The sequence below is a fragment of the Gaeumannomyces tritici genome, assembly GCF_000145635.1.
Source record: "Gaeumannomyces tritici R3-111a-1 unplaced genomic scaffold supercont2.3, whole genome shotgun sequence".
NCBI classification, from domain to species: domain Eukaryota; kingdom Fungi; phylum Ascomycota; class Sordariomycetes; order Magnaporthales; family Magnaporthaceae; genus Gaeumannomyces; species Gaeumannomyces tritici.
Window position 1 is genome coordinate 585014 of NW_008804547.1, and position 15797 is coordinate 600810.

Consider the following 15797-nt stretch of genomic DNA (forward strand, 5'->3'; position numbering starts at 1 on the left):
ATTGGTAATACGAACCAAAAGCGGTACAATTTGTACAAAAAATAGCGGGCCCGGCGTTCCGCTAACATTAAAAGCAACAAATACCAAAACGCAAAAACCGCCCGAAAAAAGCTTAATTGCTACCAACATAATTTTTTATCGAAATTTTGGTTTAAAAATAACGTGCCGCACGCCGGCAACACGCAAACGGTAAGCCAAAATTAACGCGAAAAAACGGCGCTATAGCGCTAAACCATTGCTACGCGCTAAAGCGCGCAAAAAATAAAACATGCGCCCGGAAATACCCAAACGCCGCGTTAGCTAAACCCTAAAACCAAATTAAAAAAAAACGACCAAACGCTACGCTTAAGCATTATTATTTTTAAACCCCAAAAATTTATTTTCCAAAAACGATAATAAATTGTTAACGGTTTGTTTACCGCTACCCGTTTTTATTACAACAACCTTTTTTATTTCGCTTTTTAAAAACGATAACGAAAAAAAAAATTACTTTTTTCCCGGTATATTTACCAATCCTTTTCGGGGGAAAAAAAAATGGCCGGAAATTTATATTAAGCAAAAAACATTATTTTAAAAAATTAATTAAAACAATTCCCCGTTACGAAAAGGAAATTCCAGCGCGCCGCTAAATATACGGTATTATTCCAATCGTTTCCGTTTTTAGCAATAACCGTAGCTATATAACACATACAATTTCGTAATATTTTTGGACATAAACCTTTTTAACGGTATGCCAAATTGTATATTCCGGGTTGCCAAAAAAAAGCTGCATTTTCGCCCGGTTTTTTTAAGCCAAAAAACGAAAAAAATAATGGCAAAATTGGGTACTAACTAACAAAATGGCGATAACGCGCCGTTAATGCATTAAAGCAACGAAAAGGGCGGGCTAAAACTAATATTAAAACTTTATAAAAAAAAAACAAAAGCAAAACGCAAAAACGCTAACGAAATGCTTATTTAGCGCCGGTTTTAAGGGCTATTTATGCAATAAAAGCGTTATTCGGCGGCGTTAACGGCTTTAAAACCACGCATAAAATGGGTGCATATGCGCGCAGCACGCGCGCAAATATCCGCTAATAAAATGTATACGCTTTTGGCAATGCCGGCAAAATCCAAAAGGACCGGCGTTTCGTTATTAATACGAAAAAAGCTTTCGTAAACGGCGGTTAAGCGCTTAAAATCGTAAAGGTTTGTTTTTATGTAAAAAAACGGTTGCAAACCAAAACGTTAACAATGCGCCGGCAAATTTTAATTAACAAAACGCATTTTGTTATAATTATCCTTTCGATTTTAATATTAATGGCATTAAACGTTTGGATAAAACCGCAACCCGTTACCGTTACGCTAAAATTTTAAACCCGGGCTTACGCAATAAAAACTTTGGATAAAATGTACTAAATCCGGAATGTTATTTTTGTATTAATTAATTAGCGTACAAAGCGTTAAAAAGCAAATAACGGCGCAAAACGAATAGCGCGTTACCGTACCGGCGCGGATTTTGCGGGCGTTTATATTATTAATTAATATAACGAAATAAAACGAAAAAAGGACGAAACAACAATAAAAATACAAAACAATAATAGCGTTAAACCGGTAAATTAAAAAATTGTAATGTATATATATATAGATTTATTTACCCCGTTCGAGCTGTATAGCACATGGGGAGCACTACGGATCGGGTTAACTATATGAAGGAGGAAACCGTGCCTCCAGCCGATAGCTGTTTGGTATAAGGCTGGATGAAAACCCCTTCCCTTCGAGGGCTTTGCGACTGCGCGTCTTCTTCGTAAGTAAAGATCCTGCACATAGAGTCACATTAGTAATTAGAAAGGCACGAACACGAGCGTGCATAGGAGGCGCGCCACAACCCACGCGCTACGATCCCAGGTAGCACACTACGATCCGGGTCTTTTCCAGCCAGGGCGTGTTCCCTTTGTTTTCCGGGCCAGGCGCGCCCCCTCGAAGGCGGTCCTTTCCTTTTTCTTTAATTGGTGCCATCATTTTATCGGCCGACTTTGTTATCGGAGTTGCTTTCGTCGCTATCGGTACCTTTATCCCTCGCCGCAACCCCGGCGCTACTATTCCGATAGCCGGTCGGATTTATTTTGGCCCGAGGTCCTTATTTTTTTGCTTGCCCTATAACCTGTGCGTCCACAGGCTGCACGTGCCCTAAAGGGGCCTTTTGCTCAAACCTTCGGCACGTGCGTTACAGGGCTCGGGGGTAGGGAACCCCGCTAACGGGTCGCAAATGGCTTCGCTGGAGTCGAAGGGAGGTCGCACGTGGGTGCCATAAGGCTCGTCGATAAGGATAAAGTCTTCTGTTGCTGTGGGCTTTCTTTGTTGTGGGGACCAACTGTTCGGAAAAACGTCGGAACGGTTTAGGGCTTAATAAATCGCTTTTTTGCACGTGCGAAACAAAAAACCCCGTGTCCCCGGCAGGAGTCGAACCTGCGTCCTCCAAAGAGGACCTCCCAGCGCTGAACCACTGCGCCACGAGGACAAAAAAAAAAAAAAATTGTAATGGTAAAAATAATAATAATAGTTAAAAAAAAAGTTAAACAAACGTAACGCAAAGCGGGGAAAAAATTAAAAAAAACGGCGAAAAAACGTTAACGCAACGCGGGGATTCCGCTTTAAAAAAGCGGTAAATAAAGCATTGCAAGCCCGTGCGCAAAAAAACAAAAAAGCGCCCTAAATAAACGAAGCTATGCACGCAACGCCACACCGGCGCAAGGCATTACGTTAACGCAATTGGGATAATTGCGATTTTGTAATAAGGTATTGTTACGGTACGCGTTGGGGCACCTGGGGAAAAACCTAAGGCCGCACTTTTAACGCGCCAACGTTACGCTTACAAAACCGCGATAGAACGCCAGGAACGCTTTGCCCAAATAGCTTCCTTTTCGTGCAACAACAAAGCCTTTTCTATAACAATAAAGTGTGAGCCGTAGCACTTCCGGTTATTTTTTATCGCTCCAATCCTTTTTTAACGCGCTTTTTTTTTCCAACGCTTGGTTATACTTTTATTTATTTTACTTCCGGCCATTTTTAACTTTATTTTTAATTGGTTGCAATGCTAATTAACGGTTTTTTTTTAAAAAAAAGGGCAAAATTAAAGCCAATTTTGCCAAACGCGGTAACCGCAACGGTAACGGCGTTCGTAATGGTAATTAAGCGGATAAAGGGTTTGCGTCCGGTTTTGCTGCTCCCAATTCTTTTAATCCTATCGTTTTTATCGCTTTTTTTGCCCGTTTCGCTACCCGTCCTTTTCCGGTAAAAATGCCCAATAATAACAATAATTCCTTTAACAATAATAACAATAATAATAATAGCAATAACGCACAAATTAACGCTAATTACATTATTAATTTTTCTTTTATTTTTTCGCTTCCGTTTCGTTTTTTTCCTTTCATTTTAATTTTATCATATATTTAGCAATACAAATTTATAACCCGCAAAGCAATAAACGCTTTAACGGTTATTCCCGAAAGCATTGTACTTTTTTAATAAATAACGTAAATATTTTTTCGTTTTTTTGCTTGCGCTTTGGCTAATTATTTAATTTTGCGCGTAAAATTTATATAAGTTGCGTTAATTACTTGGCCAATAATTTGGGTAAAAAACAAAACGGGAAAACGCGGTTTAGCAAAATTGCAATTTATTATTTTAAAATTGGTTCGTTCTTTTTATAGCTTCGGGTAACTTTTATATTTGCTAATTTATTAATTGCTCCAAATTCGAACGCGTTATTTTATCGTTTTTGTACTAATTAAAACGTCCGGTATAAAGCGGTAAATCGTTTTTTATCCTTTGTTTGGCCGGATTACTAACATATTTTTCCCCAACCTTACTTTATTGCAATTAAAAAAGCTCGTATTACCGCCGGGCTTTTCGCTAAATATTACAAAACGTTTTTTAAAGCTAAAAACATGCGTTACTTTAAATTAAATAATTGCCGCAAATATTTGGTAAATTGCTTTAATTTTATTAGCTTTTTATAATTTGCCGGTTCGCTAACGGTATAATGTAATGCTAAAAAGCTTATAACGCTTTAATTGTTAAAATTTTTACGTTCCGGCGTATTAACAAAAACAAACTCAACAAATTCGGAATGCTTACCAGTACTAATTTTAGCTTTAACCGCTTTTAAATACATCCCCTTTTCGGCGCCGGGGTTTTTATAAGTACAAATGCTGCCGGTTCGGAATTCGTACGGTCCTTTTCCGGCAACATAATATCGGTGCTTTAAACTTTTGCTTTTTACGCTTTAAAAGCTTTTAACGCTTTATCGCGTACCAATAAAGCTACAAAAATTGTTAATAATTTAAAAGTTAAAAAGTTTGCTTTTAAGCAAGCTTAGCAATTAGTAAATGCTGGTTTTTCCCCGGTAACAATATTATTTTTATTGCTTTTTTTGCGCTTTTTAACTTGTATAAGCAATTGCGTATAGCAATTGTAAAACAAATTAATAATAAAAATAATTTGGCGTTTTTTAACAAAATGTTGGAAATATTGCGGGAAAAAATCCGCAAACGCTAAAACATGTAAAGCAACGGTTCGTTTCCGGGTTTATTGCTAAATATTGTTAAATATAGTTAAACGTATATTCGTAACTTTTTTATATTAAATTAATAATTCGGGTATTTGCGTTCGGTAATTGGTTTAGCGTTAGGTTATTTATTTAAAGCGGTTTATTTTTTTATGCTTGCATTTTTAACCAATCGTTTTTTTTTACCATTTTAAAATCGTTAAATTTATTTATTTTAATTGCTAAACGTACGGTTAATAAAAAAAAAGGGGGCGAAAAAAAGCAATTTTAATCCATTTCGGTTCCGGTAATAATATTTATTTTTTATTGCTATCGTTCGAAATATACTTTATAATGGCTTATATTTTCCTAACCCAAATTTGCTTTCCATTTAGCGTAAAAAAAGCATACGGTTAGCAAGTAAAATGCTATTTTTCGTTGCCCGGTTTTGCACGAACAATAAGGCGTATACGCGTTAAAAACGTTTTTATTTTATAAAAACGCTTTTAATTCCAATTTTTCCGTTTTAATTAAATGGTTATAACGCTTTAAGCTTTAATAAATTTTTAATGTGCTTTTAATATTAAGCCATTAAAATTTGGTTTATTTGCGGGGGTTGCGGGCCGAAATGGGTTTGCTTTCGTTGCTATAACGCGGGTATTTTTGCATTTAACATTCCATTTAATTTTAAACCATTCCTTTTTTTTTCCTTTTTTTGCTTTTAATTTGCTAATTTTTATACCTTAACGTTAGTTTTTATTTTAATTTCCGTTCGTATAGTTACCGGGGCGGGGCCGGGTTTAAATTCGGGGGGGTTCCGTTGGGTTCCATTTTTGCGCTTACCGGTTTTTGCTTGCCAAATTAAATAAATATAATACTTTCGTCTTTTTGCGGTGCTTTAATTGTTGGAAATATTGCTTTATTTTATTGGTACCGGTTTAAATTACGTTTTTTATTTTAAATTTTTCCCATTTTCTTTTTACTTTTAATACCTTTTCGTTTAAATACAAATTAATAAAAAGGGTAAAATATTTAATTTTAAAATTAATTAATAAAGTAATTTTATAAGCCCCGGCAATAATTTTTAAATACGCGCGCTATTTTTTTTGGAATTATTTAACGGCGCTTTTAAAACGGCCCGTTGCTAATATAGCAATGTAAAAAGCTATTGCGCCGTATGCTAAAGCCGTACGGCAAATTATATTGTAAAAAAGCCTTCTTTTTGCAAACGTATTGCTTTACGTTAACAAAATAAATTGGGTAAATGCTAATTATTGCTTTTTTTGCTTGCCTTTTGCTTTTTTGGTATATTTTTTAAAATTAAAATAAGCATTTAGCTAAACCCTAAAAAATTTAACCATTTGGTTAAAAGTTACCGCCGTATTGCTAAATCGAATTACGGGCGTATTTTCGTTTTTATTAAAATGGATAAATTTTATTTTGGTATTATTAAATTTTATGCCGTATTTAATTGCCCATACTTTGCATTTTGGCCAAACTATTTTTAAAAAGCGGGCCGTATTTTTTGCAATATTTTTTATTGCCAATAAATTAATATCGTTGGCAAAATTGGTAACGAAAATTTTTAAAATGCTTTTAAAATTTTCGTACAATAATGCAATATATATAATAAAAAATATAAAAAATAAAAAAGAATTTTAAAAAATTCCGGCTTAAATTAAAATAAAGTTTAACGTATTGCCATTAAATTGCAAAGTGGCCGTTTTATTTACTAACCACTTTTTTACCCATTTTACAATTAGTAAAAAAAAGCCGTACTTTTTTAACGTATTTAGTAACCGTAAATGGTTAACGGTATTAAATGTTCCAAATAAATTAAATTATAATAATAACGCGGTAATGCCGTAATTCCATGCTATAATAATAGCTTTTATTGCTTTTTAAATTGCTAATTCCGTACTTTTAACCCGTTGGTTGCTTATTTAACCATTAGGAAAAATGCTTTTTTTTTCCGTTTTATTAACAATTCGTTTTGTTATAATTAATTTAATAGCTTTTAAAATTAATAATAACAAAGCAATAAGCTTTTATTTTCCGGTTTGTTTTTTTTTCGGTAATTTTGTTTAGTTTGGGTAATATTACCGTAAAGGCTTTTTTAAAGCGTTTTAAAAAATAGCTTGTAATAATTGTTGCGTTAGCAAATTTTGCGATAACGGTTGCGCCCGGCAATTTGGCGGTTTTAAATAACCCGTTCGGAAAGTAATTTTGGTTTATAACTTTTTATAATTTAGTACGGCCCGTTGCTTCCATAATATTTTGCGGGGTAACAAATACGGGCATTTAAAAAAGGTTTGGGAAAAAATGGTTTGGAAAATTAATTTTATTAATGTTAAATGTATTGGTTAATAGGTTTAAAAAAAATTTGGTTAATAAAATTTCGGTTTTTTTTTGGTAATTGCGTAACGTATTTGGGTTTTTTTCAATTTAAATTAAATTTAATAACCGGTTTGGGTTTTTTTTAAAAACTTTTTAAGCGGGTTTATTTTTCGAATTTCCAAAATGCGCCGTTTTTTTTAATATTTTATCCCGTTGCGGAAACGACGCTTTTTTAATAATTAAATATTATTTAACGTTTTTTTTTAACGAATGCTTTATTTGCGGTTTTGTACGCTTTTTATGCTATTTGCGTTTTGTTTTTAATAAATGCGCGTTATAAATGGCTTGTTTTTTTGCAAAAGTTATTAAATTTTTATATTTAATAAAAAGCGTATTTGTTAAAAAGGCTTGGTTTCCGTTAAAAGGTAAATTGGTTAGCAAATTTAATTAATTGCTGCATTAATTTATCCGTTTTTTTATTTATAATTTTGGCGTTATGCATATTCCCGGTTATTATTAATTTATTGGCCATTTTGGTTTTAAAATTTGCAAATTTATTTATTAATTTAACAAGAAAAAACCGCTTTTGCCTCCCCAACCTCGCGATGGGAAAACGCCATTAAATACAGCAAATTTAACATTAAATTTAAACTTTTCGCTTCCAGCTCGTTACCGAACGTATGTCCGCGCGCGAGCGCGCTTACGGCGCGGTTGCTAACAGCGCTAGCAACCCCGAAAGCGGCGGAGCGGTTACCGATCGCCCCAAAGCCAGCAACAATACCACTATAACCAACGCCCCCAACCCTTTCCCAACGCGTACCCGCATTGTAAATTTAAAAAACCAATTAATTAAAATATTAAAGCTTTTCGTGCTTTTTGGCAATACCGAATTAATGTTTAAAATTGTAAAAAAAATGGATTAAAACCGTAACAAACGCGTTCGAAACGCGATCCCGCAACCATTGCAATTATATGCTTAACCATTTTTATACTATAAAAAATAAAATTATCGTTAAAATACGCAACGTTTGCAAATAAATTACCAATTACATTTTGGTTTTAGCAATTGGTTTGCCGCAAAGCGGTTAAGCCGGCAATTACCCGCTTACGATCCGCCCTTACGCATTTTTTAATACCGGCCCCCCCCCCCCCGAAATATATTTCCGCGCGTACCGAACGCAAAATTACCATTTTAACCAAAAACGCTTTTTTTAAAATTGCAAACCGCATACCCGTTAAAATTATTATTATATTAATTAAAAAGTTCGGTAATAACGTAAAAGCAACGCGCAAATTTTTTAACGGTAACGTAATAATTTTATTTTATATAACCGCCGTTAAATATACGAAAAATATTGCGTAAATTATTAAAGTATTCGGCAGCAAAGCAATATACCAAACCCAAATTTATAACGTTATAATTAAAAGCATTTAATAAAACGCAACCAACAATAACAATATTTTGTTGCACGAATTTAAAGCGCACAATATTGGGGCCGAAATTAATTTTATTTATGTATGGAACGTTTGGCAACCGGAAAAATACGTTACGGTATTAGCTAGGATTACATTTCCCGCCGCAGCCCAAACCGTATGCAATAACGGTTTTATATTTAAAAGCGAAATTTTTAACGTTAAACCGTTTGCAACGGGAACAAAAGCCGTTTAATGTTATAAATGTTACGGGTAAGGATATAAATTAAAATTTTGCAAAAAAACGGCCCGTTACCCGCATTGCGCTAAACCGTTACATAGCAACGGTAAAGCCGGGGAATTTTTGTACCCGTTATATAAAAGTTAATTTGTTGCAAAAAAAAACGAACCGAAATGTTGCAATTGCGAAAGCAATTACCCGGCTTTTTAACGAAAGTGCCCCGCAACAAAAAAAAAAATTAAAAAGGCCAAAAATACATTTTTAAACCAACCGAAACAATTTGCTTTAAAAATGGGGAACGAGCGCGCATTTTAACCAAACCAAATAAACTATCCTGCCGTTTATACCTTCCCGCTTTTTACATTTATCCGCTTTTTACCCGGCCCCCCCCCAACCGTTATAAAAAAAAACAATTTATTTAATTTAAAATTGCTAACAAAACGCAAACGGGACGGTTTTTTATTAAAAATAACAAAAGCAAAAAAAAATTTCCCAACCAAAAAACAAATAAGCAAATTACGAAAATCCCGCAATAAAAAAACGTTAAGCTTTTTTAAATCCATTTCCAAAATAAACCAATACTTTACAAACCCAAATTTTGCCCTTTTTGGCTTTAACAAAATAGCGGGAATAAAGGGAACAAACGAATGCCGGGCCGCTAATAACCCAACGGCACCCAATAATACCGCGGTTACCAATTCCAACCTTATTAATGCGCTAAATTATAAAGCCCCTTTTTCTTTTTTTAACTTACCCTTACCCCAATCGCTTGCATTTTAACCGATTTAATTTGGCTTTACACCGGTACCGTTTAGCTTTTTTGCAACCGGAATTACATTTACTTTTAGCTAATTAATTAACGATAATAGCAACGTATGGAATTAAATATATTATATTAAAATATGGAAAAAAGCAAAAGGAAAAGCAACTTTTCCCTTTACAATAACAAATAATACAACATTTTAATTATCCAAAAGCCGGAACGCAATTAGCACGGAAACCTTTTAAAACCGTACGGTTGCAATTACGAATTTATTTATTACCAAAAATTTAATTTTAACGCAACATTTTACGTACATAACCGTTTTACCCCCAAATTGTAAACCGTTTGGTACGGTTACAATTAGGTTTTAATTACAATTATTACGCCGGAAAGCTTATTAAAAATATATTTAATATATTTTTTAAATCCTAAAGCAAGCCCCAATTAAGCAACGCTTTTTATTACAATTGCTATTTACCCAACCCAAAAGCACACAATCCTTACAAGCAATTTTAATTTTTATTACCCAATTTGGAATTTACATAATAAATATAACGCAAAAAACAAAACCTTTTTAAAATTAGCACGCCGCAAACGATTTAAATTAGCAACGCTTTATAAAAAGGTTACGAAAAGGAAATAAAAAAAAAAAATAGCACAATTAATTACGCTTAAATAACGCAACAATTCGAAATGGAATATTTAAAATAAAACAATACAATAAAAAGGTTTAACCATTTGTTCCAAATATTTTGCGTTTTTTTTAAATCGTAGCAATTTTAATTTCGATAAATTAAAGGTTAGAAATGGAAAAACGTTAAGTTAATAAAGGAATTGGCAAAAGCTAAAGCCAAAATAGCTAGCGAATTAATAACGATTAAGGATATGCATAACGCTAAAATTATAAACAAAAAAACCGATAAATTAATGCAATAATTAACCCAATTTGCTAACCAGCTAGCCTTTTAACGAAAACCAAACCCTTTTAACAAACGCGCTTTTTATTAAATATAAAAATTTAATAACTTTCGTAAAAAAGCGAACCGTTTGCAACGCGCTTTTATTAAAAATAAATTGCAAATAGCATGGAAAGCGTATAAAGCCGCAAATAAAGCATTTGTTAAAAAAAAACGCTAAACGATATTTAATTATTAAAAAAGCGTCGTTTTTGCAACGGGACAAAATATTAAAAAAAACGGCGTATTTTGGAAATTTAAAAAATGGGCCCGTTTAAAAAGCTTTTAAAAAAAAACCCCGAATTAATTACTAAATTTAATTAAAACCGGAAAAAACCTGGATACGCTTTATAGCCATTAAAAAAAAACCGAAATTTTGTTATCCAAGTTTTTTTTAAACCCGTTAATTAACATTTTCGATATTAGCAAAACCAAATTTCCGAATTATTTTTTCCTAAACCCTTTCCAAATGCCCGTTTTCGTTACCCCGCAAAATATTATGGAAGTAACGGGCCGTACCAAACCGTAAAAAATTACGGGCTAAAACCATTTTCCGAACGGGTTATTTAAAGCCGCCGGATTGCCAAATATAACCGTTATTGCAAAATTTGCTAACGCAACGATTGTTACAAGCTATTTTTCGAAGCGCTTTAAAAAGGCTTTTACGGTAATATTACCCAAATTAAACAAAATTATCGTAAAAAAAAAATAAATTGGGGGATAAAAATTTATTGCTTTGCTATTATTAATTTTAAAGGTTATTAAATTAATTATAACAAAGCGAATTGCTAACGAAGCGGAAAAAAAAAGCATTTTTTCCAACGGCTAAATGGGCAATTAACGGGTTAAAAGCACGAAATTGGCAATTTAAAAAATAATGGAAACGGTAATTGCAGCATGGAACCACGGCGTTACCGCGTTGTTATTACAATTTAATTTATTTAAAGCATTTAATATCGTTAACCATTTTTAATTGCTAAATACGTTAAAAAAATACGGTTTTTCCATACCAATTGTAAAATGGGTAAAAAGGTGGTTAGCAAATAAAACGGCCATTTTGCAATTTAATGGCAACATTTTAAACCCAATTTTAATTCGAACCGGAATTTTTTAAGGCTTTTTTTATTTTTTATATTTTTTATTATATATATTGCATTATTATATAAAAATTTTAAAAGCATTTTAAGGATTTTCGTTACCGGTTTTGCTAACGATATTAATTTATTAATAATAAAAAATACCGCAAAAAATACGGCCCGTTTTTTAAAAATAATTTAGCCAAAATGCAAAGCATGGGCAACCAAATACGGCATAAAATTTAATAGCACCAAAACCAAATTAATCCATTTTAGCAAAGATAAAGATTTGCCCGTAATCCAATTTGGCAATATAGCGATAGCTTTTAACCAAACGGTTAAATTTTTCGGGGTTTAGCTAAACGCCCGCTTTAATTTCAAAAAATATATAAAAAAAGCAAAAAGCAAGCAAAAAAAGCAATAATTAGCATTTATTTAATTTATTTCGTTAACGTAAAGCAATACGTTTGCAAAAAAAAGGCTTTTTTACATTGTAATGTACCGTACGGCCTTAGCATACGGCGCAATAACTTTTTATATAACCATACCGGCAACGGGCCGCCCTAAAAGCGCCGCCAAATAATTTTAAAAAAAATAGCGCGCGTATTTAAAAACCATTGCTAAGGCTTACAAAATTATTTTATTAATTAATTTTAAAATTAAATGCTTTACTTTTTTAATTAATTTATATTTAAACGAAAGGGTATTAAAAGCAAAAAAAAAATGGGAAAAATTTGGAATAAAAAACGTAATCCGGATTGGCATCGATAAAGTGCAATAATATTTTCGATAATTAGAATATCGTAAAAAAACAAAGGTACCATACCCATTTAATTTGGCAAGCAAAAACCGGTAAGCGCAAAAATGGAACCCGTTAAAACTTTTTAAACCCAAGCCCGGCCCCGCCCCGGTAATTATTTAAAAAATAATTAAAACGAAAGTTAATGCTAAAATATAAAAATTAATAAACCAAAAGCAAAAAAAAAAAAGGAAAGGAATGGTTTAAAATCGAATAAAACGCTAAATGCAAAAAAATCCGCGCTATAGCAACAAAAGCAAATTTATTTTAGCCCGCAACCCCCGCGAACAAACCCAATTTTAACGGTTTAGTGTTAAAAGTATACCAAAAATTTATTAAAGCTTAAAGCGCAATGGCCATTTAATTAAAAACGGAAAAATTGGGATTAAAAGCGTTTTTTTGGAATAAAAACGTTTTCGACGTGCATACGCCCCGTTGCCCGTGTAAAACCGGGCAACGGGAAATAACATTTTACTTATTTATTAAATGCCCTTTTTATACCAAATGGAGGATAAGTTCGGGCTAGGAAAATATAAGCCACCGTAAAGCATATTTCGAACGATAGTAACAAAAAATAAGCATTACTACCGGAATTAATACGGACCAGGACGGCCCCTTTTTGCCCCCTTTTTTTTTGTTAGCAGCACGTTTAACAATTAAAACAAATAAATTTAACAATTTTAAAATGGTAAAAAAAATAACCGATTAAAAATGCAAATACCAAAGGAATAAACCGCCCCAAATAAATAATTTAACGCTAAATTAATAACCAAATATAATTACTTTAATTATTAACCCAATATAAAAAAGTTACAATTATACGCTTAATTATACCTAGCAATATCCAATAGCAAGCTTGGAAATAAATTATTGCTTTATATGTTTTAGCGCGTACGGATTTTTTCCCGCGCCATTTCCAGTACCCGGTCGAAAAACGCCAAATTATTTTTATTATTACTTTATTTTATAATTGCCATATTTAATTGCTTACATAAATTAAAAAGTATAAAAGCAACGAAAATAATACTATTATTAAAAAGGGACCGGCATTTATTAATTGCTAAGCTTGCGCAAAAGCGAACTTTTTAACCTTTAAATTGTTAGCAATTTCCGTAACATCGTTAGTACGCGATAAGGCGTTAAAGGCTTTCGAAGCGTAAAAAGCAAAGGTTTAAAGTACCGATATTATATTGCTAAAAAGGGACCGTACAAGCTTCGAACCAATAGCATTAATACTTATAAAAACCTTAGCGCCAAAAAAAAAAGCATCCGGAAACGGTTAAGGGCAAAACTAATACCGGTAAGCACCCCGAATTTGTTAAACCCGTTTTTATTAGCACGCCGAAACGTGTAAACCTTAGCAATTAATGCGTTATAAGCCGTTTAGCACCGCATTATACCGTTAACGAACCGATAAAGCACAAGGAATTAATAAAATTAAAGCAATTTACCAAACATTTGCGGCAATTATTTAACCCAAAATTGCGCATGTTTTTAGCTTTAAAAAGCAATTAATAATATTTAGTAAAAAATACGGCCGCAATACGAGCTTTTTTAATAATAACGGGGTAAAGTTAAAAAAAAATACGTTAATAACCCGGCCAAATAACGGAAAAGAAAAAGGAAAAAACGATTTACCGTATTACACCAAATGTTTCGATTGGTACAAAAACGATAAAATAATGCGTTTGTATTTGGAAAAACCAGCAAATTAGCAAATAAAAAATTACCCAAAACCATAAAAAAACGAACCAATTTTAAAATAACAAATTGCAATTTTGTTAAGCCGCTTTTTCCCGCTTTACTTTTTACCCAAATTATTAAGCAAATAACCAATGCAACTTACGCAAATGTTACGCGCAAAATTAAATAATTAATTAAAGCGCAAATAAAAAAGGAACAAAAAAAGCATTTACATTATTTAATAATAAAGCAAAATGCTTTTAAAGATTTTCGTTAAAACGTTTATTGCTTTGCGGGTTATAAATTTGTATCGTTAAACGAAAAAATTAAATTAAAATAAAAAACGAAAACGATTTAGCGGCGAAAAAACAAAAAAAAACAAATTATATAATTAACGTTAACCCGCGCATTGCCGCCGTTATTATTGCTAACGCTAAAAAAACCGTTATTATTATTAAGCATTTCCACCGGGAAAGTACGGGAAGCGGGCCGGGCAAAAAAAGCGTTAAAAGCAACGAAATTGGAAAAAGGAAAAGTAATAACTGCCGCTTAACCACCATTACAAATACCGTTACCGCCGCGGCCAATGCGTTTGGTAAAATTAATTTTGGCCGTGCTTTTTTTTTAAAAAAAGCCGTTAATTGGCATTGCAATTAATTAAAATTAAAAGTAAAATTGGAAATGGCCGAAAGCGAAAAAAAAAAAATGCAACCAAACGCCGGAAATAAAAAGCGCGTTGGAAAAAATTAAAACGATAGGAATTAACCGGAAACGATGCAATAAAAAAATAACGGTTAAAAAAAAGAAGCATTGTACCAAAAAAAAAAAGTTAGAAAAAAAAGGTAAAAAAAAGGAAAAAAGGAAAAAAAGCAAGCAAAGCAAAAAAAAAGCACCGGCAAAGGAATAACCTTTTCGAACCCGCTTAAAGCTATTACGCCGGCAAAAAAAGGTACAATTACTTTTTAAATACAATTACTTACCTTTAACAAAACTACAAGCACCCGGATAGCAAATATAAAAAATACCGTTACTTTAACGGAAGCAACCAAGCATTGGGCCAATAAAAATACGCACGAAAACGTTAATAAAAATAACTACTAACATTTAATTACATAAAAAAAATAACGATAAAAAATAAGCTATACCATACCGGATACAAACCGCACCCAAAAGCATAACGCGGGGCCGGAAAGCGCGAAGCGCTAGCTTTACGCAATAACCACCCGGTTAGCCAAACTTTCGCTTATTAACGGCAATTGCCGGAATTACCCCAAAGCAATAGCGCTTTTTTAAAACCACATTTTTTATACGTTTTCCTTATAATTTTTCCATATATTAGCCTTTACCTTTACTTTACCATTACACCCTTTTGGCCGGGGGCACAAAAACGCTTCCTTACCGGAACATTTATTAACAATCGAACGAACTACAATAAACGGAACCAACGGTTTAACACCAACCCGGCACCGGTTCGTAAGCGCAGGGTTTTCCTCCTTAAGCCAAACCCAAGGGTTTCCTTTACGCATTACTTAGCAATAGCATTAAGGTTTTTCCTATAAACAAAACAAAGTATAAATATATATATATTTATTAATTTAACGTTTTTTTATTTGTAGCTTTTGGTTTATCGAAATTAAAATTGTTGCGGTTTAATAAAAACGCGGAATATTTGGAATAAATGGTTGGATTTTTTTATCGTATTGTTTTATTTTAAATATTCCATTTCGAATTGTTGCGTTACTTAAGCGTAATTAATTATGCTATTTCGTTTTTTTCGTGTTTTTTCGTAATTTTTCCGTAAAACGTTGTTAATTTAAATTGTTTGTAACGTATTAATTTTAAAAAGGTTTTGCTTTTTGCGTTGTATTTATTGTATAAATTTTAAATTAAATGGTAAAGGTTAAAATTGTTTGTAAGGATTGTATGCTTTTGGGTTAAGTAAATGGCGATTATGGTAAAAGGTATTGCCTTATCGGAATTTGCTTTAAAGTTTGGTAAATA

The 15797-nt window shown here is 32.7% G+C and overlaps 5 protein-coding genes and 1 pseudogene across 6 annotated transcripts; 2 read left to right on the forward strand and 4 right to left on the reverse strand.

The window, feature by feature from the left end:
- Window positions 1-1796: 1796 nt before the first annotated feature.
- GGTG_05268 (hypothetical protein) lies at window positions 1797-3046 on the reverse strand (the record flags this gene model as incomplete). The annotated part of the gene is made up of 3 exons (XM_009223067.1): window positions 1797-2353; window positions 2856-2925; window positions 3037-3046. The coding sequence occupies 3 exons, from the start codon at window positions 3044-3046 to the stop codon at window positions 2170-2172; spliced, it is 264 nt and encodes an 87-aa protein (XP_009221331.1). The 3' UTR covers window positions 1797-2169.
- Window positions 2428-2500, reverse strand: GGTG_20103 (annotated as a pseudogene). Its single transcript has one exon. The product of its transcript is annotated as a tRNA-OTHER (tRNA).
- A 3441-nt stretch (window positions 3047-6487) lies between the features above and the next one.
- GGTG_05269 (hypothetical protein) lies at window positions 6488-9730 on the forward strand (the record flags this gene model as incomplete). Its single annotated transcript, XM_009223068.1, has 10 exons — window positions 6488-6586; window positions 6666-6748; window positions 6839-6929; window positions 7291-7374; window positions 7440-7543; window positions 7605-7770; window positions 7929-8174; window positions 8449-8551; window positions 9497-9531; window positions 9647-9730. The coding sequence occupies 10 exons, from the start codon at window positions 6488-6490 to the stop codon at window positions 9728-9730; spliced, it is 1095 nt and encodes a 364-aa protein (XP_009221332.1).
- A 556-nt stretch (window positions 9731-10286) lies between these two features.
- On the reverse strand, window positions 10287-10652 carry GGTG_05270 (hypothetical protein; the record flags this gene model as incomplete). Its single annotated transcript, XM_009223069.1, has 2 exons — window positions 10287-10415; window positions 10608-10652. 2 exons carry the CDS (start codon window positions 10650-10652, stop codon window positions 10287-10289), a joined length of 174 nt encoding a protein of 57 aa, XP_009221333.1.
- A 2146-nt stretch (window positions 10653-12798) lies between these two features.
- Window positions 12799-13828, forward strand: GGTG_05271 (hypothetical protein; the record flags this gene model as incomplete). The annotated part of the gene is made up of 5 exons (XM_009223070.1): window positions 12799-12801; window positions 13002-13116; window positions 13191-13237; window positions 13315-13413; window positions 13622-13828. 5 exons carry the CDS (start codon window positions 12799-12801, stop codon window positions 13826-13828), a joined length of 471 nt encoding a protein of 156 aa, XP_009221334.1.
- Window positions 13829-14179: 351 nt separating this feature from the next.
- On the reverse strand, window positions 14180-15322 carry GGTG_05272 (hypothetical protein; the record flags this gene model as incomplete). The annotated part of the gene is made up of 3 exons (XM_009223071.1): window positions 14180-14412; window positions 14773-14890; window positions 15149-15322. 3 exons carry the CDS (start codon window positions 15320-15322, stop codon window positions 14180-14182), a joined length of 525 nt encoding a protein of 174 aa, XP_009221335.1.
- Between the last annotated feature and the right edge of the window lie 475 nt (window positions 15323-15797).